At 39.2% G+C, this 27,799-nt stretch overlaps 1 protein-coding gene across 1 annotated transcript; it reads right to left on the bottom strand.

Moving 5' to 3' along the window:
* On the bottom strand, positions 1-26,927 carry LOC136882057 (uncharacterized). Its single transcript, XM_068229366.1, has 4 exons — positions 26,832-26,927; positions 21,623-21,750; positions 9,370-9,450; positions 1-87 (listed from the first exon to the last, which is right to left on the bottom strand). The coding sequence occupies exons 1-4, from the start codon at positions 26,845-26,847 to the stop codon at positions 1-3; spliced, it is 312 nt and encodes a 103-aa protein (XP_068085467.1). The 5' UTR covers positions 26,848-26,927.
* Positions 26,928-27,799: the final 872 nt, after the last annotated feature.

The following is a 27,799-nucleotide window of genomic DNA, read 5'->3' on the forward strand; positions in this document are numbered from 1 at the left end:
TTACTTGTCTTCTTCTTTGACACAAGCGACCAACTGACCTACTGGGTGTTCATCTACAGTTATTTCATTCTTAACATTGCTGGAAGGCTGTAAGGAATAAATATGCAAAACAAAGTAAGAAATAACTAAAGTAAAAGTTTATAAACAGACATGACAGCTTATAAAATAAACTGCATAGTTGCACAACAAAAATATCAATTTATTCTCCCAATGTAAAAACGAAACAAGCAAACAAGTGTCAAGTCAAAATTATATGAAGAACAGGAGCAAGAAATGGGACTCGTAATAAGGTAAAGAGGACAGCACTGGAAGAGGGAGCAAAAGAAGAAGAAAAACTTGAAGGACAACAATAATCTCTGCAATTTTTTTCTTCTCTTCCTACAACTTCCTGTCATCATGTTCACCCTATTATGTGTTCTTAAATGACTGGTCACTTGTTTGTTTCTGGTGTTCCCAATGACTGATTGTCAGATAACAACCTTTGGATTTTAACCTCAGAAAGGTTACCATTTTCAAGTTCGTGCAACAAGTAGTCAGTTGTTGGACTTTTCATTGACTCTAGACAATCTGAAGGCTTTATTAATATAGACTTACAACAATAAATTCAGATTTTAAAGGACAATGCTGGCCGTGTTTTCTATGGATAGCAAGTACACTGCATTCCCAGAAGCCCCAGAATTGATTCTCAGACAAGTCTGAGATTATTATCAGACTCTGACGGCTAGTTGCTGGTCCAGTCAGGCTGTATGAGAACAAAGAAGTTGTTAATTGATAGAGAGGTCTAGTCCTTAGTCCAACAAGCCAAGAATAATGGCCAAGAACATTTGTTTTGCTCACCACACACCAACTTATAAAGTGTAGGCCATCAGGCTGAGCAGGGGTCACTTGACAGTGTAATGCTCATTAGAGCAGTACAGCCACAGGTTTTGGTTTGGTCTTAAAGGGACTCTTTTCAGAGAGTTTAAAACTACCTAGTATGTTTTCTAAAATTGACCAGAATAGCCTAAACTGTTTAAAAAATTATCATTCAACTGAAGTAATCTACACTTGACTTTGTATGCAATGTTAGATTAATGTTATCTCTCGGGTTTTTTGAGAGAGAAACCTTACACTTTACTTCCTCATCAATGAAACTTCCACTGTTTTAACAAGGGTGAAAGGATTCAATTTAGTTAAACGTCATTGATTATTTCATCAACAGAGCAATATTCAAATGAATTCATCAATCTAAACCTTACTAATGGCAGTTGAAGGATCATAATTAATGTTGTATATTATTAAATTAACAACCAGCAAAAGAGAAGAAATACCCAATTTCCTGTGTAGCAAATGTTGCAAAAAAAAAAAAAATCAAGGATCCAAAGCACATGGGTTACACTTCCCTGGAAACTATCAAGGCACAATTACTCTCAGATGAGTCTCTTCAGGATCGGCTCCATCTACGGATATGCCACGAAGAACATGTAAAATCATACTAACTTTAATGTAAAATTTTATACCAGAAAGGCAACCCTATATGTTCACAACAACAAAGCTTTAAACAACAATCTATATTAACTTCATGAGAAGAAACATGCTGGAAAGAGGTGATTCTCCAGACATATCCATAAAATATTTTCAATAGACTGGTCATATGAAGATTAAGTAGGCCACAGGTGAATGAAAACAGAAATGATGTTTAATTGGCTCTAGAAAATAAAGGCGAACTGGAGTACGGGAGATAAGATGGTTGGAACTTTAAGAGTGACAACACAGCTGATGAGACGCCGTGCAATGGAATCTAATAATGTCACTGACAGCACACGTTACCTCAGAGCATACCTTTTCACATCACACGCATGCAAACTGGCATAATGAACACAGCCTAGGGTTAGCTGGCAAGAAGCTTGCAGTGAAACTGCATAGCCTTACGGGACGGTGGCATGGTGAGTAAAAGTCTTTAAAAAGGGACACCAATAAGTGGCAGATGTGTGTCAGTTAGGTCATCCTAGTGTCAGTGAAGGAGAAGTGCATATTCTTGCCGTATTAATGGACACTGGATGATGTCATATGGTATGTGAGCTGCCCCAGGACACTGGGTTAGCGAATACGACTGTGCTTCATATTAGAAGGCCATGAGAAAATTCTCATCAAAATAGGCTCATTGTGATTCAACGGAAATGCAGAAATTATTACAATTCGATGCTGCTCGTAACCATTTGGACTACTTTAAGTACATAGAAGAGTGGTTCTTATGCAATATTGTTATGCTGGATGAGTCATGGGCTAAATTGTATGAGCCACAAGCTGAAATGCTGATCGAAATAATGGCAACATTACGGGAAACCACAAAGATTGAGAGTTTGTGAGAACCCCAGCCATATGAAAGTTATTGTTATAATCATGTATGACTGTGGTGGTTTAATCCTAATGCACTATGTTCCTCCACAGCATACCGTCAATGCGTATTACTCAACATTTTCCACGACAATGCACGGCTGCATAGTGTACAACTCTGGCTGATTTGTTTGGTTGATGGGGCTGGGAATTGCTGTACCATATACTATAGTCCACAGATTTAATCGATTGTGACTTTAACTTGATTCACAAGATGAAGGAACAACTTCGGGGTCTTTGCTCCAGAACTGTTTCAGAGATTGGTCAGGCAGTAAACTGCTCCATTTGAACTATCACCATAACAGGTGCCGCAATAGATATTCCATGGTGTCCACATCATTGGTAACAAGCTGTTGGTGACTTCTCTGAAGGGCAGTAAGACATGGTATAACATTCATGTCTTTTGTATGAGTTCTAATTGAATACTTGCTACTATTTAAGTTCCAACCCAATAGTTTCTATTTACAACTTGCTTCATGGTGCTCCAGCACAGATAGGTCTTATGGCAATGATGGGGTGGGAAAGGGCTAGGAGTGGGAAGGAAGCAACCTTGGCATTAACTCATTGGCACCGACTTACAGAACCATTCCTTACGCCGCTAATTTGAACCGAACACCGACATACGGAACTGTTCCGTACCAACCTATAAACGATTGGAGTTTTAGTTACTAGCAAGTGATAAGTCTTGTGCCGCATGCACATTACTCTTTTTAGTTCAGTGAAACTTCTACACTAGTGTTCAAATGTTAAGCATAATCTCTAAACGAGGCCATACCACCTGATAGGATTGTCAGGATTGCTGAACAAACGGAAGCTGAATCACACACCCTGTCACACAAATTGTCGTAAAAAAACAGTTTCAAAAAGATTCTGATAGTTAACCTTTTCGCTGCTAATATTGTGAGCGACTATCCGAACCCTCGGTGCTGAATTATTTTTTAAAAATAAAATCTCTCAAAATACATGAAAAATATGAAAATTGTGCAAAATTCATATGAATTGGCAAATAATTCCAGAACAGCTTTCGTTTTAATTTTTTTTCACAAAAAATAACAACAGAATAAATCAGGGTTGTACATGTGAGCCAAAAATACACTTTCCTATGAAAAATTCTATATTCCATTTTAACAAGTGCTAAATTCTCACCAAATTAGACAACGCTTTTTCAACAGTTACGAATGTGAGACATTTTATCTATTTTTCAAATCAGGGTTGTCCATAATAGTCAAAGTACTCACTGGTCATCGCTTTGAGTAGATCGGTTATGACTAATTATTTCATAATAAAAAGCTCAAGGAACATTACAGTAATGTAACAAAAATTAAATTTAAGCCAGGGTTGGCCAAAATAAGAAATGTAGTGAAAACACCAAGTTCTAAAACATCAACTCACCTAATATACACCAAATTGTTTCAAAATTTACAACACACACTCCATGTGCCCGTCTTCAAAACTTCACTAATGTGTGGTATATTTCGAAGCAGGGGTGAACACAGAGGGCCACGTCACATTTGATGCACATGTACTGGGTTTCCCGCCTCTTCTTTTCGCCAGTTGTTGTGTTGGAGCAGACATGGCAGCATCTTGTAGGAAATTTCTTCTTTGGAGTAGGCTGTTCACGGGATGGGAAATGTCTCTCCGTTAGTCTGAGTGGTTGGTCACCAGATGTAGGACATCCTCTTTTACTGGTTTCTCTAGATACGTGGTACTTCTGGATGAGTTCCCTTATGAGCTGTAGCTGGAAATCTGCTAGTGATACGTTCTGTCCAGTTTTGACATTGAAGAGGGCATGAGAATTTAGTACAGCAATGTCCAGCTGATGGAAAAAGAACTTTAGGCACCATTTCATTGACTTCCGCACACACTCTATAGAACTGATCATCATGTCTGACCAGTCAACAGGACCCATATACTTATTATAGTCAACAACGCAATGGGGTTTCTCTACAGGCAGTCTTGTCTGTCTGTCCATCTTCCCTGTAGGTATCATTTTGTCTGTATGTCGCGTGGTCAGCATACAAACTTTCCTACGATCGAACGACCTGATGGCAATCATGTTATCTGTCACTTTTGATTCAGTTGGTCCTTTCTTCAATTTTGTAGTAAATTTTGGCATACCCCTCCTGTTTCTCCTGATGGTACCACATGTGTTCATTTTGTTTCTGTGTAGGTGATCGTACAGTTGTGGACCTGAATACCAGTTATCTATCCACAATGTATGTCTTTTCTGCAAGTACCTTTCAATTAGTGTCAAGACAACTGCACCTGATACCCCAAATTCACGTTCAGGAATTATTTCTGTAGTTGACCCTGTGTAAACAATAAAATCCAGCACGTAACCGGTCTCACAATCGCAGATAACAAATGTTTATTCCAAATCTGTGTCTCTTAGATGGGATAAACTGAATGAATGAAAGCCTGCCTTTGAAAAGCGTCAAACTTTCATCAATGCAAATGTTTTCAAACGGGGTGAACGTTTCTCTGAACTTGTTTCTAAGATGGTCACCTTCAGGCTGACTGTTGTTGTCATTGAAATGTAACAACCGCAATAATAAGAGATACGTGTCTCTAGACATGAAATCCGAGAACTGCGGGGTCATTATTGACCAGTATTCAAGAATTGTAAGTTTCTTCATTCTTGACACAAGCATTGTCAAGGCAAAAAAGACATACAGTTCTTCAGGCGTGGTTTCCCTCTATTTCTGTAGCCTTGAACTTGGAGACGGTGGCATTGTTTGCGTAACAAATACAAAGTACTTGTTTGTTTCAACTGCTATATGCTCCATAATTTCTCGTGAAAAGAAGCACTGAAATACGTCTAAAACTGCTGGTTCATCATGAATCACATCGAATGATATACCTGATGAACGGTCATCAAAACTGTGTATTACAGGACCAAACATATTACCCATGCACCATTGAAATAAATCAGGTTTGGAAGGAATTCCTTTCCTGGTTTGTGGAGCTGGTACTAGAGGCTCTGCACTATCACTGTCATCACTGTCACTAGGACTGTAATCACTACCCAAATCACTGATATCTGAGTACTCATCTTCCGATTCAAGGGTATTCACAGCTTCTATAAGTTCGAACTCGGAAAGAACGCACCGTCCACTACTTGAAGCCATTTTTACAAAGCCTGGATACAGGTGCTTTGCGGGACTGCCAACCTAGATTGCACGCTGGGCTGAGTGTATTACTTTAGATATTTGACCATAGATAGTGTTAAAATGCAATCTCCGTTTTGACTGATGGCCCATTATGCTGCTAAAAGATGTAGCTTGCTGCCTCTCAAGTTTGAAAAACAAAGGAAACTCCAAAGGTATATATTTTCTGTTCAGAAATTTAGCTAAAGTTACCGATGAGATATCGCGGGCGCAACAAGGACGTGACCCATTACCACGCCCGAGATATCTCGGGCGTAGCAGTGTAAAGGTTAAGATACATTATTGCCAGCAACTAACAAAACTTGGCAACGTCTTCCACAACAGCATATGCTGTTGATAGGATGCATGGTTACCCCTAATGGCCACACATGCTTTGCAGCTATGTGGCATGCTCTCTAACGGATGGTGCAAGAGCTCTTGTGGAAGTCAATCCCATTCCACCGAAAGGGCAATGCGAAGGTCTTGGAGGGTCCTTGGTAGAGGCTGACAGGATGCAATTCGCCTCCCCAGTGCATCCAAGGCATGTTCTACACATTTCAGATCCGCAGACCTCGCTGGCCAGTCCATGCGATGAATGTCTTCCCCAACCACAATTTCATCCACCAGAGCAGCATGGTGTGGTCCAGCATTATTGTCCATTAAGTGGAAGTCTGGAACAATCGCACGTGTGAAGAGTTGAACATGTTGTCTCAGTACCTCATCCCTGTCTCTCCAACAGCTAACAGTGTTCCTCGGACTACCCATGAAGATGTGCAGGTCTGTACGGCACTTCAACATGATGCCGCCACACACGATGCTACCACCACCATACTGGTCCTGTTTCATGATGTTCCTGTGGTTGTATCGGCTACCTGGTGCTCTCCATGTTAATGTGCAATGGGAATGGTCCTGCAAATTGAACAGGATTCATCTGTGAAGAGCACATGCCTCCATTCATTCATTCATGGCCCAGTTTCGATGTTGATGGTTGCACAGTAAAAGGGCCCGAATCTGTGCTGGAGTGAGCGGGACGCACACTGCTGGACGTCGAGCAAACGGCCCTGCGATTCTGAGCCTCTGGTAAACAGTTTGCCAGGAAACAGCAACCCCTGAGACAGCAGAAAGGCGCACCGACAATTGTCTTGCAGATACATTGTGATTTCGTGTGGTGATTAAGGCCAAATATCGGTCCTGCTGTGGGGTGGTTACCCTTGGTCGACCTGGTACTGGCCTACGAATAACATCTCCTGTGTCACGAAATTGTCTCCAAAGCCTGGAAATGAAACTTTGTGGCACATTCAAGAATACGGTGACTTTGGTCTATGTTGGACCTGCTTCCAGGCGGCCGAGTATTCTAACCTGCCCTTGTGCCCTCATGTTGTCACGATCACCACGAGGCTACACTCTGCACACTATAACAGGGAAAACACAACTGAGGGAATATGGGGAGCAGGCACTTGCTGTGTTTAGCTTGTGAACAAATTTGCATCTTCCAAACAGTGATAAATGGATTGCTTAGATGTTTTTGAACACATTTGTCTGGAGCATGGTGTTGTATGGAAGAAAGACATGGACGATAACTAGCTCAGGAAAAAAGAGGGTAGAAGCTCCTAAAATATACGGTAGTGTTAAAGATGAATACTCAAGGTGAGCAGGTTAGATCGAATCACAAATGAAGAGATACGGAATCAAATTGGTGAGAGATCCATTTGGCTAAATTTGACAAGAAGAGATAGAATGATAGAACATATCTTAAGACAGCCAGGACTTGTTCAGATGGTTTTTGAGAGAATTGTATTCAGTAAGAACAGTAGGGGTAGAACAAGTTATGAATACGACAAGCAGATCAGAGCAGATGTAGGATGTTGTAGTTTTCTAGAGATGAAAAGGAACCACATTATAGGAGCACATGAAGAGCTGCATCAGATCAGTCTTTGGACTGATGACTCTCAAACACTAACATGTGAGAAATTGTGTCCTGGTTAACAGAGAGTGCAATTCGTTTCCAAGAGGATATGCTGAGAACCCGGTTTCATTAATCAAGACGAACAAGCCAGTCCAGTGCAGTTATAAAATAGACTGTATTTAAGCCAAACAAAGTCATACTGTATTACACCTTACTCCATATCACCCAGAATTGAATCTCATTATGCTGATATGGGCATGTGTCAAGAATGACATTTCTGAACAAAAGATGATGTTCAGAATTTCTATAATTTACGGTGAACAAATTGCTTCTATTACAAATGAGGATTGGAAGTAAAATTTGTGAGAATGTAAATAAATTTGATGATCAGTAATTTCAACAGAAGTTTTATTGGACCTTGGTAAACATAAACGTGGGAAGTGAAATGGACAGAAATAGTGACAGTGATGGAAGCAATACTGAAACCGCAAGAGAAAGTGGTAATAAAACTACAGACACTGTGAGCAGAATTGAAATAGGCATGGATATAGAATATGATGAAACCATGAGAGGGGCATTCTCTATATACAGTGACACTGAATGATCCATAATCTTCTATCGAGTGATTGACATACTGAGTTATGTGTGTAATATTATTGGAAGTATTTGTGAAAGGCTTCTTAACAGGAATACTATAATTTACGATGAGATTGTATGTTTCATAAGGCATGCATTGTACAATATCCTCACTTATACTCTCCTATGTATGCTCGATCTTACTACTTGTCACCCTCCACTACAGCGCACTTCCTGTCCTGCACTTACATGAGTGTTCTCCACAATTTGCAAAAGCTGTACCCAAAGATTGTGACTTTATCCTCAACACAACAAAGGCAATGTAAAAATGAAACTTGCACCATCGGAAACGTTTCTGATGTACAACATACAGGCACAGGGTAAAAAAAATATATATATCTAGGGAGTAACATAGGACCATTGTGCTGAAATCAACTGCTGCATATAGAAAGCAGAGTCCATCTTCATTAGCATGTGGCAACTCCTGTCCTGAAATGATCTCAGAATAAAGCTCAAAAAGAGAAAAACAATGTGCTGTGTCCTCTCCATCCTACTAAATACTGCAGAGCCTTATATATTTTATTACCCACTGAAAAGAGAATTAAAATTTCAAGATGTGGATGTATAATAGCAAATTGTGTAATTCCTGTGGGTTATTTTCATGTTGCACCAACAGAAATCGGTCTTATGCCTACAAAAGGATAGGAAAGGGCTACGAGTCGAAAGGAAGCAGCTGTGGCCTTAAGTAAGGTACAGCCCCAGCATATTAATGATATGAAAATGGGAAACCATAACAACCATCTTCAGGGCTGCCGACAGTGGGGTACGCCACACAACGAGCTGTCAACCTCAGCTTATCAAGACAATTTAACTCAAGAGGATGGATACATGCATCACATTATGAGGACTCCTAAACAGGACAATCTGTAACAAATATTTTGAGGAAAAAATTTGGGCAAAACAGGACTTAGAAGAAGACAGACATCTCAGATCAATATTTTGAAGAAATGGGTTGGAGCACTTTAGCACATGACAAAAGGAAGATAGCCATGCTCATAGCCTAAATCCGGTTAGGATAAGGTAGCAGTAACAGTGAAGAAACCAGCCACAAGATGCCATGCAGTGGAGGGACTTGGAACAATGATAGCTGCTGTATATTACCTAGCATAAAATTTTGAAGTACATGAACAATATATGAAAATCATTTCAAAATATTGGAAATCTTACAGTACATCTTTCCAAGGATCTTCAAAATGTCTGCTTTAAAATGAGGAGTTACTCAATTAAGTCTATTCAGCTGCTTGTTACAATTTCCATTAACAGAAAAAGGTCATCAAAGTATTAGATTACTTCAAATATGTTCACCTGTGTTTCTCTTGGCACTGCCAACTCTGATCTTGGTTCTTCTTTTAAATGCATCTCTCCTGATATAATTTTGTAATTGTCCTGTGGAAAAATTAATATATTAGGCAAATTTTTTAGACACATCTGGAAATGTATTTATATATGAGTGGGCTAAACAATTCATCATTTCCTAGTAAATGAGACAGTTTCAGTTTCAAATAATTATCATTGTCAGAAAATCTCCATGTTGAGTATCCATAAAAGCATGACATCTATGCCCAGAGTAAATTTCGAAGAGTAGAACAATTATATAATATAAAACCTTCCAAAATAACACCAAATGATCACGAAAATGTACAGACATACTTACAAATAATCTGCTCAATGTAAACAAACCACTTCTGAAATATTAAGAACTTCACAATTTATCACTGTTATCTTTCACATCCTGTACCAACAAATACAACTCAGCAGGAAAAAGTATCTTCCATATTTCCTCTTGTATATGAAATGCTCAGCCTGAAGGCAGGGAGGATCTTCAACAGCTCTACCATCAGCTGCCATAGAGAGCAAGGTATCACTGAGGAGGCAAACTAAGGAAATGAAGAGTAAGGTAGTTTTCATTGCTTTCCTCTTCTAGCTAGACAGTGCTGTTATATACGAGTCTCTCATGTTCACTGAACTGTACACACAGACCAGCTATATGAACGTCAATCTTACACCCTTTCCTATTGGATCTGGCTGTATTAGGTATGGTGTTACCCATACTGCTCATATATCAATCACTTTCATATTGTAAGAGCCAAGGATGAGATTGAGACCCAAACTACAAGTTACAAACTTGTTCTGGGCCAATCCAGAAGGCAACAGGCATTGAGCACACAGTATCTCACCAGAGATGGACTAGGGTAGGCCACCTCATAAGGAAGTCATAAGCCCTAAACAACATGAACCATAACCTATAGGTTAGCTACAATATCATAGAGGGCCTTACATCAGTGTTCCTTGTGGAAGGCATGAGTACGTATGGTCAGCTGACAGGGATATTGCAATTTGCTTTACGTTGCACCGACACAGATAGGTCTTTTGGCAATGATGGCAAAGGAAAGGGCTAGGAGTGGAAAGGAAGTGACCATGGCTTTAATTAAGGTAGAGCACCAGCATTTGCCTGGCATGAAAACAGGAAACAATGGGAAGCCACCTTCTGGGCTGCCAACAGTGGGGTCCAACCTGCTATTACCCAAATACAAGCTCACAGCTGTATGACCCTAACCACCCTAACCACAAGGCCACTTGCTCAATATAGATATATTGTGCATTATGACAGAACATCATATGTATTGAGAAGCAAAAGGTCAGATTGCTGTCTCTCAAGAATGTCAGCCCTATGTTCAGCATATGGCTGCACTAATCAGTGTAACTAATCCAAGGATACATTTTCTTTCAACTAAGTGTTACTGAATTATAACTGACATTGCTTTTGCAATTTCTGTTTGATATTAAACCAATTTTAATGTTTAAACAGAGGAAGTACTGTGAGCAGAGTTATCGTTCCTTTGATCATGTTTCTGATTTCCTTTTTAAAGACGAAGGAATTAACTCAACAATGGGTTGTGAGGATGAAAAGAGACAAATAGTATCCCACCCAATACAGCCATTTACGCTCTCCACACTTCGAAGTTAATTACATGTATCAAATGATCAGTGGCTATTACTGCCAAACACAACATGGTTCTAAGCATTTTATTTTCCCTCACATTTGCAAACAAGGAAAACAGAGTGCTCACTGCCAATGAAACAGAACCCAGAAAACCTACCAGAGGCAACCTATTGAAATTGAAGTATATAAAGTGAGGACTATTAAATAGTTTTAAATTATCTTCCCCTAACCATTTGCTCCTCCTATTTATCATGCAATTTTAAACTGTAGTGATCTGGGTGACATTGTTTTAACATTGTTTTAGTTTTATTTTTTAAATCACCAAACCTATGAAAAAACTACAGCTTTTCTCCCATCCCTAAGAAATAAAAGCAGCTATTGGTGCAGGCTACCAGGAAAAATAAGCTGAAATCATAGCAAAGCAAACAAGAGGAACAGGAGGAAAGTCTTCCATCAGCAAGAAATCACTGAAGGTCTTCACAAGAATTATAATGATTCAGGTCTCAATGTTCTGGGTAGCTATTTCCAAGAGGTGATCCAAGACCTTGTCAGACTTAAGGCATCGATATCCCCAGTATCCTTACTGTTACCGGTACCTCAAGAAATTATTACACCAACACATTTTCAACCTTTCTGTCACTGGGCAATATCTATTGATGGCAGTTGAGGTTTTATAGAGGAGAGTAATTTGTGAGGCACTATATAATTTCAGGGATCAGCACAGCCTGTTGATAGTTCCAAACTCATGAAGAAGTTGTTGATCAAATATGTAAATGTAGAACGGAGCAAGTTTTGAAGGGTAGCAAAACATATGTGCGAATTGGCACTTTGCTTCACGAACTACGACTAAAAATACGTATTTGATCCTAGATCTCTTCATAACATTGAATTTCCAACATACAGTGTTTCCTAATCTGTTATAGTGCTTCTTACACAGCATCTGACAGAATTTTTTAAACTTCACATTTTGTTTACCTGTGCATTGTCATTTATACTTTTTAGTGATTGGCTCAAATTTCAACACACAGTGATCCGTAGTGTGTTTTAGTGATTCACAACCAGCAAATGATGGAATAATTTAAACTTCACATTTTATTTGCCTGTGCATAGTCTTTTATACTTATTTGTGATTGGATGATGATGACCAAGAATAATGGTCAAAACCGGTACAAATTATAATTAAGTAGGAATGTAAAAATTACATTTCTTATTTTAATAGAATTGGAAGGTTGAACCATCAAATATCATCTTTTAACTTAATAGTGTGTAAAATATACCTCACCGGGCGAGTTGGCCGTACGCGTAGAGGCACGCGGCTGTGAGCTTGCATCCGGGAGATAGTAGGTTCGAATCCCACTATCGGCAGCCCTGAAAATGGTTTTCCGTGGTTTCCCATTTTCACACCAGGCAAATGCTGGGGCTGTACCTTAATTAAGGCCACGGCCGCTTCCTTCCAACTCCTAGGCCTTTCCAATCCCATCGTCGCCGTAAGACCTATCTGCGTCGGCGCGATGTAAAGCCCCTAGCAAAAAAAAAAAAATACCTCTAAATCAATTACATATGTGCAGTAGTTACATCTTTTGCAGTGTTACATAATATCAGCTTCTTATCCGTACCGGCAGTACTGAATTATACACCTACAAGACTTTAATACATCCTCCTAATCAACACAAACTTCCAGGGAACTTCACTGATAACTTTAGGCCATGCTGCCAATAGGAGAAAACATGCACATTGCACTAATGCAATTCATATCTTGTACTGAATATGAGGATCCAACAGAGTCCTATCAAGGTATAATTCCTTTGTAGTGCACAAGCACTGACACATGTGGATCGGTAGTGTACTGAGTCTACATGAAACACATCCTTTTCTTTTCATCACAGTTCAGATGCACAGTATGGAAGATATGACACATTTAGTGTTCTTTGTCTCAGTACTTAGACATTCTTGTTTTTCTATAGGTGTCAGTTCAAAAATCTGCAACAGGCAACAGGCCACAATAACAATTATTATTATTATTATTATTATTATTATTATTCTGAATGGCTAAATTAAGATGAGAAGGACCATTCCTTGAAAATTTTGTTTTATTCTTATTCTAACACATTGCGGACCGGTCCCGAGAAAACTCGTGCATGCCTGGCCGAACGTTGCGGACCGGTCCCGAGTTATCTCGTGTTAGCAGCAGACTGAAGTTTAGTGCTATCTTTTGATATATACCGGAACTATTTGGAGGTCAAAGGTGCTAGAACTCTTATGCATGGTTCTACACAATCAATAGTCGCATTTCTTTTTGATTATTCTTCATATCATAGCTTTTCTTTACATTTCCTGACAACATGTTTACAACGTTTGAAGAGCCATGCAAGATGGCAGCGCTCAGAGATCACACGTGTTTAGACAGGGATGAAATTATTCGCGTATTATGTGCTGATACAGGCTCAGAATGTCGAAGTGATGCTGAATATTTAGAGTTCGATGATGAAATACATTCTAACGGAAATGTTTCAAGTGATGACGAGTAGATATCCTTATCTTCCAGGTGTGGAACTCACGTGGCGCAGGACGAGTCTCATAATTGTGTTACGGTTGTAAATATTCTAAATATTGTAAATAATATAGTGTTTTCTGACAACTAGGTTATGGACAACAGTAAACCTAGGCTAGAGGATTTTGAACGTGCTCCTGATATAAAGGTATGGCCTAATGAACCTGGAAACGTAGGACAAGTATCAGTACTTATGTTTGTGAGAACTTTTTCATTATGTAGCTGAGCAGACAAACTTATACTATGAGCAGAATTCACATTCTCATAACGTATCCCGTAAAACCTACAGTGGACTAATGTCCCTAGGAGGGAAATTAAAAAATTGTTTTGTGTATATTGATAGGGCAGATTAAGAAACTGTATCTGAAAGATTACTGGCCAACCAATCCCCTAATAGAAAACCATATATTTCGGAAAACTATGAGCCGAAATAGATTTCAGCAAATACTTACCTAACTGCATTTCAAATGCTAATCAGGAATGCCTCCAGAATAAAACACAGTAGTCCTTCAAATGCTAGTGAAGTTCTGGCAGTTTATTTGAATGCATGCACTCCAGTTTGGAGGTAGTTAGAAAGTGGCCGGGAACAGGGCTGTGCATGGGGTGAAGGGCACCCGGTCCGCAATGTGCTAATAGCAAGACTCTTCCTTAATGGGGCTGACTGATCAAAAATCACCATCAAGGAGGTGAACTAAAAGTGAACCAACACTCAAATCAGGTAGCATTTTTGTATATCATGTAATAAGGCAATAAACTGATGATTGTATGTAAGAATGCATTCAGTATTTTGTACTGCACAAAGAACAGAGAAATCTTCCGGGATAACTTCAGACCATGCTGCCAAAAGTGGCAAACACGAACACTGAACTAATTCAATTGTTATCCATGAGCACATTATGAAACGTCCTGTTAAAGGAACAGATACATACATACATATTCATTATAGACTGCTATTCCTTTTGATGCTCAGTCTGCAAGCCCCTGTGAATGTACTAATCACTACAACAATAACCTATTTCTAACTAGTTCTATATCTCATATTGTTAAATCATTAAAAACTGGATCTAATCATCATCGTCTACATCTCTCTGTATTCCTCATACCCTGCATGACTGACTCCATCATTCTCCTATATAACCTATCCTGCTCTATTCGCCTCACATGACCCCACCATGATTCGCTTCCTGACTACAGCTCCATCCATTGGGATCAATTCTAATTTAGCCTTTATTTCTTCATAACAAGTACCCTCCTGCCGTTGTTCCACCTGTTTTTGCCAGCAATCATTCTTGCTACTTTTATGTCTGTTACTTCTAAGTTGTGAATAAGTTACCCTGAACCCACCGAGCTTTCACTCCCATACAGCAAAGTTGGTCAGTAAACACACCTATGTAAAGACAGTTTCGTCCAGGAGCTGACTTCATTCTTCCAGAATACTGTTGATTGCAACTGTGAGCAGACTGCATTAGCTTGATTCAAGTTCACTTACTACATTAGCAGCCTGGGAGTGCACACATCTTAAATATTCGAAATTATCTACCTGTTCCAACTTCGTATCCCTAATCCAACATTCATTTATCTTGGATGTCTTACCTACTGAAATCAATTTATTCTTAGAAATGCTAATTTTCATACCAAACCCATTGCAACTATTTTCAAGTTCCAAGAGAGTAGACTGCAGGCTCTAGGCAAAATCTGCCATTACCGGGCGAGTTGGCCATGCAGTTAGGAGCGCGCAGCTGTGAGCTCGCATCCGGGAGATAGGGGGTTCAAAACCCCACTGTCAGCAGCCCTGAAAATGGTTTTCTGTGGTTTCCCATTTTACACCTCTCTGTGTTGGTGTGACGTAAAGCAACTAGCAAAAAAAATCTGCCCTTAAGATAAAGTTGTCAGCATATGCCAGATTGCTTACCTTACTGGATTCCTTCCTGCCACTTTATACCTTTTAGCAGATGATCTATGTAAACTACGAACAACAATGATTTTTTCAAAATTCTGGCGAATACAGAATATCCGATCCTGACAGTCCCTTTATGGTCTGAAACAACACTCCATTTCTTCATACTTCCTCTGAACCACTGAACTCACCTCCCTTCCAAGATGCCAGTGAACACCTTGCATGGTATACTGATTATTAAGATACCTTCATAATTTTTGCAATCCTTACTATTTGCTTGCTTATAGGTAGGTGCAAATACAGCTTTCATCCAATCTGAAGGTACTAACACTCCATGATAATTTTATTTTTGAAGCCATTTCAACACTTCCTTCCAATATACTTCATGATTTCAGGTCCAATTTCATTTATTCCTGCTGCTTTATGACACTGGAGTATATCTACTACCATCCTTTCCAATTCCTTTTTGAGAATAATTTCACCAGCAACATTGCCCTCTTGACACAAGAGTTCAGAAACAATAGGGATTGCAAGTAATATATGACACACAGCGATATTGCAAAAAAAAAAAAAAAAAGACTGTGTTCTATGACTGAGAAAATTATTCGTGAGAATTAATCTGATGAGATGATGAGTATGATGCTGTACTGCTAAGAATGGTCTAAAGATGGTATTGTTGAAGAGAGACATTCTGAAGGGGCTAGAGGTAAAGGTTTGGTCTAGAAAGCCAACAATAATGGCCAAGAGGATTTGTCGTGCTGACCACACGACACCTCATAATCTGCAGGCCTTCGGGCTGAACAGCGGTCGCTTGGTAGGCCAAGGCCCTTCAAGAACTGCAGTGCCATGGGGTTTGGTTTGGTTTTAGAGGTAAAGGTTACATTCTACTCATCGGGGTGTATTTAAAGACAGTGCAACGATGGGAATTAGGGCCATATTCGATGTACCCAGTAAAAGGAAGAGGGAGTTTTCACTGAATGACTCTCTGACAAAGGTCCAATCTTAATTGAACTTATTCCCTCTGTTCTGTTCAGGTTTAGAGAGAGGCCAGTGGGTGTTAGAATATTACACATTGGCACTTGCATGTTACTGTTGCACCTGCATGAAAGATACAAGATACAAGGACGAAGGAGCAGCCAGACCAAGCTGTGAGAATTAATTTGATGAGATGATGAGTATGATGCTGTCCTGCTAAGAATGGTCTGAAGATGGTATTGTTGAAGTGAGACATTATAAAGGGGCTAGAGGTAAAGATTACATTCTACCTCATCGGGGTTTATTTAAAGACAGTGCAACGATGGGAATTAGGCCGATACTCGACATAACCAGTGAAAGGAAGAGGGAGTTGGCACTGAATGACTGTATGACAAAGGTCCGAACTTAATTGAAATTATTCCCTCTGTTCTGTTCAGGTTTAGAGAGAGGCACTGGGTGTTAAAATATTACATGTTGACACTCGCATGTTACTGTTGCACTTGCGTGAAAGATTTTCAGTTATACAAGGACGAAAGAGCAGCCAGACCATGCTGTCAATATGTGCAAGATGAAAAACGGCACAAAGCTAAGAAGGCGGATGCTGATTCTGGAACTCTATCGGAAAACAGAATAAAAGATGCTGTGGTATTTGAGGTGACAGGTGCAGACCTTGCTGGACTCTTTTGAAACTGAAAGTAAAAAGGAAGGGGTGGATTATGCTCTTTATATTTGCTGTGTATAGGGCTGTGCACTTGGAACTGGTCAGCAATTTCATAATGAATGGATTTTTAAGGAGTTTTCAATGGTTCATCACCCCATGAGAAAGACCAAAAGTGTCTGCAACAACAATGGAACAAATTTCACTGGTACAGATAATAGGTTCTGAACTGTCAATTAAAACCACACCGAAAGAGAATCCACAGTGCAGCGAATACAGTAGAGGATTAACCCTCCCACAGCAGGCTGGTGGGGTGGTTGGTAGCAAAGTCTGATTCAGATAGTAAAGAGAAATTTGAGATGTGTCCTCCGGAGAGCTTCACTGTGTTGTGAAGAGATGACGACACTACTGTGTGAGTGTGCAGCCATCTTTAATTCCCTTCCTCTTACCTACTTGCCTGAAGATCTCAACCAACTTTCACCTTCAAATATTTTGCAAGACGATGTCTGCATGGCAATACTAGATTTAGATCAACTGGATTCTGTGAACTTGTCAAGGAGATTTTGATTTCTACTGCAGTTGCAACAAGATTTTGAGAGGAGTACCTAAGTCAGTTGATCCAGAAGCAGAATACGATGTCTATGAACACTGGAGAAGTGGATGTGGTGCTGGCTGCAGGTGATTGGGGGGAACTGGATAGACTGGCCAATAACATGGGTGCTGGAAGTGTATCGTGGGAAAGAGTTGGAAGATTTGTGAGGTTGAAAACATTGTCAGGTGAGGTGACTAGTCCACGTCAGTGACTTCTGAAACGGGAGAGGATGCTGATGACTGTCCCAAAAGCTTTCACTCCCATGAACAGTCTGACACATCACTCCTCAAAGTGGTATTACGAGAGCACGTCTACTGTTTAATGTGAATATAAAAACTGCTTAAATCTAAGTGATTTACAATAAATGTAAAGTTCCTCTCAGGTAGAAAGAAAGTTTCTCACAGGCTATGTGCTTTAGGAATTAAGACGGTAAGACATTCTGAAAAGACATCTCCCTCATTAATCCTCCTATCAAAATAGTGTACATGAGCAGAAAGTTTTACAAATAGATTTCCAGTTAGGCTGGTAGATTTCAAATACAGTTGGCCATGTATATTTTTTGGGAGAGTAAAATCACTGTTTCAGTCTTCACATAAATCCCCAGTCAATTCATGGATGTTGATATTATATTGAACCTAAAAACTATCCATGGATAAGAGGATTCTAAATGTGGGTTCAAATACATCCAGTAGTTCTTCAGTTACAAGAACTGAAATAACAACAGAAAGAAAGGCAAGAACACTCAGCTAAAATATATTCAGGTATCATTACTACACGTGAAATGGATAATTAAACGAAAATGCTGTTAAAATAATCAATTTATAGATACACAGTTGTTACAATTTTTTTCATATAGATTACAGTCATTACTATTATGCATGGCTTATCAGTCCATGGACTAGAATGATGGAGCTTTCCATGTCAATTGATCCTGTCCTAACAGCTTCTTCCCTAAGTAGTGCAGTGTTTTCCCTAGAATTTTTGTCAGCTGGGTATCACGAATGAGTGGCTACGTGGGGAATACTACGCACTAAAATGGATATGAAAAATTTCAATTTATTCCCCTCAAGGCATTCATATTAATAGACGGGTAACAGTAACTGCAAAATTGAACAATTTTACTATTTTTACCCTGAACAAGACAAGAGAGGATTTTGAACTTCTAGTGTTTTACTGCTCATTCATAATCATCCAATACTGGGGATTAATATTCCTTTGTTGTGGAGAGCCATACTGGTCTGTGACATCATTCAAAACCTCTAAACATTTAAACTCCGATGTATATATGCTGAAAATCATGATTGATAAGTTAACTAAACAGTTTTACAGTATGTAACTTGTGCATATCTAGGTTATATTAGCTGGACAGTCTGTAAACATGTCAGGGCACTTCACCCATTACGAGGTCTTAGGGATAGCACTGTAGTTAAACTAATATTTACCACAATTCTTTTATCACATTAACATCATGGCCTGCCCTAACACTCTAAACCTCTAGACCTGCTCCTAAACTAAATTAATGAAATTCTGCAAGAATTTGTTTCTAAAAGGATAGCAATAATAATAATAATAATAATAATGAAATTCTTAGATTTAAATGTTATAACATTCCTACAGTTGTGCTAGATTACATAGAACATTACTAAAGGTGGCCCCGCGGTGTAGGGGGCAAGGCGCCCGCCTATTACCCGTTAGCCCGGGTTCAATTCCCGGCTGGGTCAGGGTTTTTTAATTGTAAATGATTTATATCCCTGGCCTGAGGAATGGGTGTTTGTATCGTCCTTAACATTCCTTTCCTCACATTCAACACTCTACACGTCCCCCATTCCAATTACATGCAGCTCCATATTACGTGATGCAACTAGGGGCAAAAGATCTCTATAGGTCGACGCCCCAAACAAACAGCATTTAAAAATAATAATAATAATAATAATAATAATCATAAAGCTGTTGCAGTGCCTACAGCCACACACTCAGGTCAGGTGATACCAGTGTTGTAATATCATGGTGAAAAAAGATATGGTCCACTATTTTGCCATTAACTGGTTTTAAATACAGTATAAGGTGCCTTTTCATTTCAATGGAGTACTTAACCATCTCTACGAGCCCTGTAAATTCCTCACCCTAACAGAGAATAAGTATATACTCCCCTAGATTTATCCCTCTATGCAATCACAAAAGCAACACTTTAGGAATCCTTAAGAGTATTGTGACAGTGGAAAATCCAATTATCAAAGGTGACCATCAATGTTATAAAACCTTTTCAATCAAGAGAAAAGATGAGTAAAAGACAATAATGAGCAAGCTCCCCATATAAACATTAATTTAAATCTGTTCGTGCCAAACAGGATAAATTAGAATTATCAATACCGCATTAATGGACTCAATCCCATAAAGATTTTAGGCGAAAAGCAAGTGACCAGTCACAGTCAGTAATTTTATCATGAACACTAACCTAAATATCACTGCAGTAGTTTTACATAATGAAAAAAGTCCATAGCACTGATAAGATTCAGAATCAGCACTAAGTTTCAGGTACTGCTATCCCAAATTCATTGAAAATCTTACTGGGGCCTCGGATGTAAGATAAAGGTGCTCATTCTTTAAAGAATAGGGCTTGCTCAGTTAATTTACAATGAAAATAATTAGTGGTACGTAACCAACCACGAAACTATCCAAGGGGAAAAATACTGAATACAAGGTTCCAATGCCAACAACTATCCACTATTTCTAATAACAATGAATGACATCCAGCACATAATATACTATGGGTGATGGTTTGGTCTGCCCTCTCAATATATTATCATTTTCTAATTTTGTACAATTATTTCACTTGTACATGTTTCGGAGCCCCAACTCACTCCATCAGCGATTTCTACAACACAAATCAATATCCCCCATATCATCTATGCATCAGACATCATCAATATATACCATTATTTTTAACACATACACTTCTTAATAATGTTTGTTGTAATGGAACACTTTAAAACATAATGGAATACTTTAGAACATTTATGAAAAGTTCAACTGGTTATTCTTATGTTGCATAACACTTTCAAACATGTATTAAAACGTCAGATTGTTTCCTTAGAAAAATTGATCAGTGATGCAAGGATTCTTGCTACTGTTTGTTCTGTTGTAGCCCACGTAAGCATAGGCCTATTAAAAAATTAACTATTATCTACCAAAGTTAACATTTTCGTCTTGTTATCCTTAGAACACTTTCTAGAATGAACTGCTTCACCAATGAATTATTTGACTCCTTAAGATCTAATCATGTAATTCAATATATCATGTCAGATGGAATCTTTCTATGTTGGTGTTGGACTGGAATTTCGACAGAGTGGATCAAACCTCCCGACATGTCCTTGAATTAGTGTCTACGATTTTCTCTACTTACAGTAAATTATCAAAGCGGAGGAAGACCACCCACTCACCAGCCTAACACTTATTGATTCCATGTCGTGCAAACTAGCTTTAAAGGCTTCGAAACACTAAGATGACAAAAATTGTTTCCGCAAGAGGCCAATGTATTTGAGCACCTTTAATACCATCAGGGTGATAAAGGATTTAATATGCCAACTCGAAACCAGAAGGCAACCCCTCCACAACCTGAGCTACTCAGACTGCCATTTTTCCTGACTAGATCTAGAAAGCAAAGAGAGATGAAGAGAAACCCAATTCTTCTTCAGCTTTCAGTAATGCTGTGCCAAATAAAAGGTGCATACGTGGAAATTCTGCATTTGTGTAATCATAAAAATGTTACTTAGTCAATTTGACATTCGTATACAAATATATCTGTGCCTTATGAATAGACAGCAAGATACTCGTATATCTCCCGTACATCAGATAAAAGAAGAGTTATGTAACCAGTCAAACTCAGATGACTGACAGGGTTTTATTGTAATTACTATAAAGTTACCTGGAATGATACTTACACATGAAGTATTTGAAGTTTCCTCAAAGCAGGCTGGTTCCTCTTTGATCTTTACTTCCAAGTCCATTTTAAATAGCGTGTGAAGGTTTAGACTGTTTTGGGATGTTGAGTACGTCCACAGACCTTGCACTGAAACATGAGCAACAAACACTATTATTGCTGTTTTGTAGTCAAGTCTGTAGTTTTAGGTGCTGTTGATATTGTGCTCATAGCCACATGACCTCCAGTTTTACCTGGAACTGAATCTCAGGGATAAACATTTTCAATGAAAGAATAGACAGCACACAGCCACAGAAAGGGATTAATTTGCATAACCCTTGTGAAAATCCTGTGACTATGCAACTTAAATATCCCCCACTACACTGGGAGTCTAAAGACTGGTTTGATGTACCTTCTTTTCTTTTCACGATTTGCTTACATCACACTGACACAGATAGGACTTATGGCATTATGGCTAGGAGTGGGAAGTAAGCGACTGTGGCCTTGAGTAAGGTAGAGTCCCAGCTTTTCTTTGGTGTGAAAATGGGAAAACACAGAAAACTGTCTCTAGGGCTGCAACTTCCTTCCCACTCCTAGCCCTTTCCTATCCCAACATTACCATAAGTCCGATCTGTGTCAGTGCAATGTAAAGCCAACTGTAACAAACAAAAAGAAAATTCTACAACCAAACCTTCCAGACTATTCATTTCTTGCTCAACTTGCAGGGCAAATAATCTGCTTTTAGCCCCTGTGAAGGCAGAATCCCACTCCCTGTCCCACTGTACCTTAATTAAGGCCACAGATGCTTCCATCACACTCCTAGCCCTTTCCTATACCATCGTCACCATATGACCTATCTGTGTCAGTGCGACATAAGCCAGCTTGCAAAAAAAAATATAGGACAGCCAGGTACTCAATGGCAACTTTATCCAAAATGTTGCAACCATTACTTATTATGCTACAGGTTATAATGTATGTCCATTACAACAAGCAGTTTCGAAATGGCTATGAACTCGTTTGTTACAACAAACAGTTCCGAACTGACTATGAACTCCTTCAAAATAATTATAATGAGCATACATGAATCAGAATGCTTCCAGAACTGATTGTTAATAATGGTTTGTTGGAATTAGTAAATGGCATTTGTAAACTGTATCAATGCCATCAACAAATTGTTACAAAAATGTTAAACAATTGATGATGGCAGATCTCGCTATTGCAATGAGAAATACTGCATGTAGTCACACCATTTACTGGTGTAATCAAATATGCATGTATAGAACATGCAGTCCCTGGTAATGAATGTGCACTGCTGGCATTGGCTCTGAAATGGTTCTGAATGAGGTAGAACAGTATGAATTCAGAACTCACAGTTCAGAAGCAATTCCAAATTTCTGTTGGAACAGCATGTACACTGGCACCAAAAAATATTGGCACAGACAACTTTTTGCATTTAATACAATTGCATAAATACCAGAATGCTTCCAGAACTGATTGTTAATAATGGTTTGTTGGAATTAGTAAATGGCATTTGTAAACTGTATCAATGCCATCAACAAATTGTTACAAAAATGTTAAACAATTACTGAACAAAGAAATAACTTCTATATTAAACTATTTGCTAAACACAACCTGAACACATGTAATCTATTAAATTAGAGTTTTCTCCTGCTCAAAAAATTATTGGCAAACTGTACGTCGTTTGTCATTGAGCTTTACAGACAGCGCCGTGTGTACCAGATTTGTGCAATCAGAGTTGACAAACAGTTCAGTAGCTAGCCTGACGCCAGTGTATGGGTCATTCACTTGTAACAATGCATCCAAAGGCGAAGGAGCATTCCTTGTCATTCCACACCTGCATTTGCAGGGTAAAAGTTACCATGGAATTGGTAGAGAACTATCTGTTAGTTATTCAACTGTGTAGGCAATCATCAAGAAGTTTCAAGAGACTGGTACAACAGACAATAAACAGAGATCTGGACGTCCAAGAAAGCATAGTTCGTCATGTACTAAAAGAGTTCTTTAAAATGCAGGGTTGATTGTATCAGACATCCAGTCAACATCCAACTAACAAGTCAGTCCTCAAACTATTAGGAATATTTGAATGCAGCTGATATTCATGGGTGATCTCCCAGAAAGAAACCATTTATTTTGGAAGTTAACCGAAGAAAACACTTCCAATTTGCCAAAGATTATGTTGGTAAATCAATTGACTTTTGGAATTCTGTGATATTATCTGACAAATCCAAGTTTAACTTGTTTGGATGTGATGGAAATGTAAAAGTGTGGTGCAAACCAAATACAGAGCTACAATCAACATGCCCTACCTACAGTAAAGCACGGGGGAGGAAGGATAGCAGTTTGGGGATGCATGGGAACTTCTGGTCTTGCTGACTTGGCAATTATTGAAGGTGTCATGGATCATCGTAAATATACGAATGTGTTGCGAGGCCACTTATGTAGCAGTGTACAGGAACTGGGTTTGATGGCATCTTTTACCTTCAAAAAGACAACGACCCAAAACATACAGCTTCGTGAACGCGGGAGTGGTTACTATATAATGCACCAAGAAGAGCTTTCTCTCCACACAGAGCCCTGGTCTTAACCCAATAGAGCATCTCTGAAACCACTTGGAGACAAAAGTTTGAAAATGTCTTTGTACAGGGAAGCGCAAGTTTCAGACGGTGTCTCAGGAGGGATAACTCGCAACATGGTTCCCTCTATGCCAAGACGTCTACAAACTGTCATCAGTGCCACTGGTATGCACATAGGCTATTAGACTTGAGTTACATGAATTACAGAGACCTTAATTTCGTTTGGTATAGGTGTGTCAATATTTTTTCATGTGGAGAGCAGCTGATTTTTTTTGTAAACATTTTTTTTTTTTTTTTTTTGCGAGAAACCAATTATACTTGAAGAACCTTATATTTGCTATTGTACATTTCAATAAATATATTGGTGCCTTAGTACCACCTTTATTTGTGTGGAGTTTGTATATAATGATAGGTGTGCCAATACTTTTGGGTGCCAGTGTATACTACAGCGCAAGAGCAGGCTATTCAGAATCAATTCGGTACCATGTTCGAAAAAAATTGCATGTATTATCTCTAAGAATGGTAACTGTGATATATTTAACGGAGACAGCTTACAGTCGACTGAGAAATTGAATTATCTGCCGCTGATCTTTTATGTTTAAATACGAATTGAACAATAAAGATTACCTTATTTCCTATCACGTAAAGTACGGGATAAAGTTGGAGATGTACAAGACTCGGACTCCTTTGGACACGGTGTAAAACGTAAAAAACTGCAATTACCTGATGTAGAAAATCTAAAGAGAAACAACACCATCCACAGAACAAACCTTAACAAGCAGCCGCAATATGTCCGAGATGCACAGTACAAAACAAGTTAATTCGAACATTAAATAACGACAAGCCAACCAGTTCGAAAGGAAACCGGAAATAGCGAATAGGGCTACTCCAACGAGCTAGAATAACATAGAGAGGCGGAAGCGCTGCCTGGGTGAACCTAATAGAACGAACGTCCGCCATGTTTCCTGTTGTCACACAAGCAAGGGGCATGGCCTTTAAATGACGAAAAGTGTAGAAAATGCGCATTTTAGAATCGCTGGGGGAGAATTAAAGTCCGTTGCCGAAAGCTTGAAACATGAAAGCGAATACCGCTACTTCATCATATTGCAGCACGAGGCCAACATCACGATCAGTTGATTATAGGGTAGTTCGAAATCATCGCACAGTGACATACGAATAGGCCTCGAAATCGGAACAAGAGCGTTACCCTGCATGGCGGTTGTGCTTAAGCGTAAATTAGAATAAAAACGATGGACATAAATATTAATGACAGGAAACCTTAAAATCATAGGGACCTATAATAGGTTACAACCTCATTCTGTTTATATTTTTAAAATTATTGCATCCTCATGAGTACTGTGTTCCTTTCTTAATCTGTTTACACTCCCGGGTTGGTTTTTCCCACGGACTCAGCGACGGATCCCACCTCTACCACCTCAAGGACAGTGTTCTGGAGCGTGAGACATTGGGTCGGGGGATACAACTGTGAGGGAGGGCTGCACCTGCTATGCTGAACAGGGGCCTTGTGGAAGGGGGAAGGAAGCGGCCGTGGCCTTAAGTTAGGTACCATCCCGGCATTTGCCTGGAGGAGAAGTGGGAAACCACGGAAAATCACTTCGAGGATGGCTGAGGTAGGAGTCGAACCTACTTCTACTCAGTTGACCTCCCCAGGCTGATAGAATCCGGTTACAGCCCTCGTGCCCCTTTTAAAATTTCGTGGCGGAGCTGGGAATCGAACCCGGGCTTCCAGGGGTGGCAGCTGCTCACGCTAACCAGTGCACCACAGAGGCGGCCCATGAATACTTTACCACAATAATCGTTTAGTGTAATTATTTATTATAATATAGGGGGGATATCATGTTTCTCCCATTATCATATCATACTGGGATTACTAGCTTGAAAGTTGTCCATTATGAAGTGTGGCTTAGTTTTAAAAACCAAGGCAACAGACATCTACAATAAAGGCTGTATACATTTCAAAAATAGCTCTAAAATGCTGTATTTATCATACTTGGTGTACGTTTGAACGAAATAAGTGATTGTTTGTGGTTACGTTTTCTTGGTGGTGGGCGTTCCATTTCCTTTATTTGTAAATGTGAATGAAAATTAAATAGGGCTGGAAATGTACAGAGCATAAGTAACTGAATTAAGTGGGATACCATTTATCTCTTTTCGCCCTCACAACGCATTGTTCCGTTAATTCCCTTTTCTTTAAACGAAGTCTGAAACAAAATTCGACAAATAATTACCGTGGCTATCCGTACTTTCGCTAAGTAAACAATAAAATGGATTTAATTACAAACAGAAATTACAAAAAGGAATCTCGGCTATAATTCAGTAATACTTACTTTAAAGTACGATATATCCTTGGTTTTATTACTCCGATTAGTACAACTATACGCTGAGCTTACGGCTGGCATTCTTGAAAGCGAGAATCTATCTTTTCACTTCTTAAAACTTAGGGAATTAAATTGGCATGCACGATCTCCCTGTCACCTCAACATATGCTCTCGCGCCAATTCGCTTTGTTTTGACAACCGTTAACATGGCTGCCCCTTATCAACTTGCTTCAAGCAGGGAGCGCTGATGTCAGGTATACAGCCCCTCTATGTTATTCTAGCTCGTTGGGCTACTCACATATATTTATAACCATGGCGTCATTCCTCGACCGTATACATACATACCCGGTATAATTCACTTATCTCCAGCTAACTACTGCACATAGATAGAAGTCATCTGGGACAACCAAGACTCACCATTACACTCAGACAAGAAGACAGAAAATACATGGCTTGCGTACCTACCGACAGACGAGAGACGAATGGGAGTCAGAAGCGTATACCACCAATTACCACTTTGCTCATAGGCTAACTAGCCTACAAGTTAACTGTTAAGGCCTGTTTTCACATGTAGGACTGTGCTTCGTTTGTGCTTCGACCGTGCTATGGCGGTGTCGCCTACTCTGTCTTTTCACATGTAGGACCGTGCTGCGACTGTGCTGTGGTCATGTGGTCCTTGTTCATTGCACCTGTGCTCACAGGTTGGAGACATGGATCCGAACGAAGAAGACGTAGTTATTGCCTGTGCAGCGTACGTTGTTTTACTATAAAAGAAGAAGAAAAGTAAGAAACGATACTGGGTTCATAAATAGTTGACAACGAGAGAAGAAGGAGAGTTTCACACAATTTTCGGTTGGCTACGAAATGAGCAAGAAAAAATCGTAAAATATTTTCGAATGAGTTACTCCAAGTTCGACCATTTGCTTCAACAACTGAAAGCACATCTCACGAAAAAGAATTCAAAATGGAGGAAATCCATAAGTGCAGAAGAGAGACTAGCATTAACGTTACGGTAAATAATATTCATATGTACTGAAGTATTTTGATCGTACATCAGTGTACGTTTGGTGTAAATTTGGCACTTACATGTCCACTAGCATTATACGCATATATATGCAGTTAATTAACATTCAAATATGCACTGAGTTGATATTAATATTAATTTTTACACATTTTCCAGGTATCTCGCATCTGGAAATTCGCAGATCTCCATGAGTTTCAGTTACAGAATTTCCCCGTCAGCTGTTCACTCTATAATAGTCTCCA

This window comes from Anabrus simplex, chromosome 10 (genome assembly GCF_040414725.1).
Source record: "Anabrus simplex isolate iqAnaSimp1 chromosome 10, ASM4041472v1, whole genome shotgun sequence".
NCBI classification, from domain to species: Eukaryota; Metazoa; Arthropoda; class Insecta; order Orthoptera; family Tettigoniidae; genus Anabrus; species Anabrus simplex.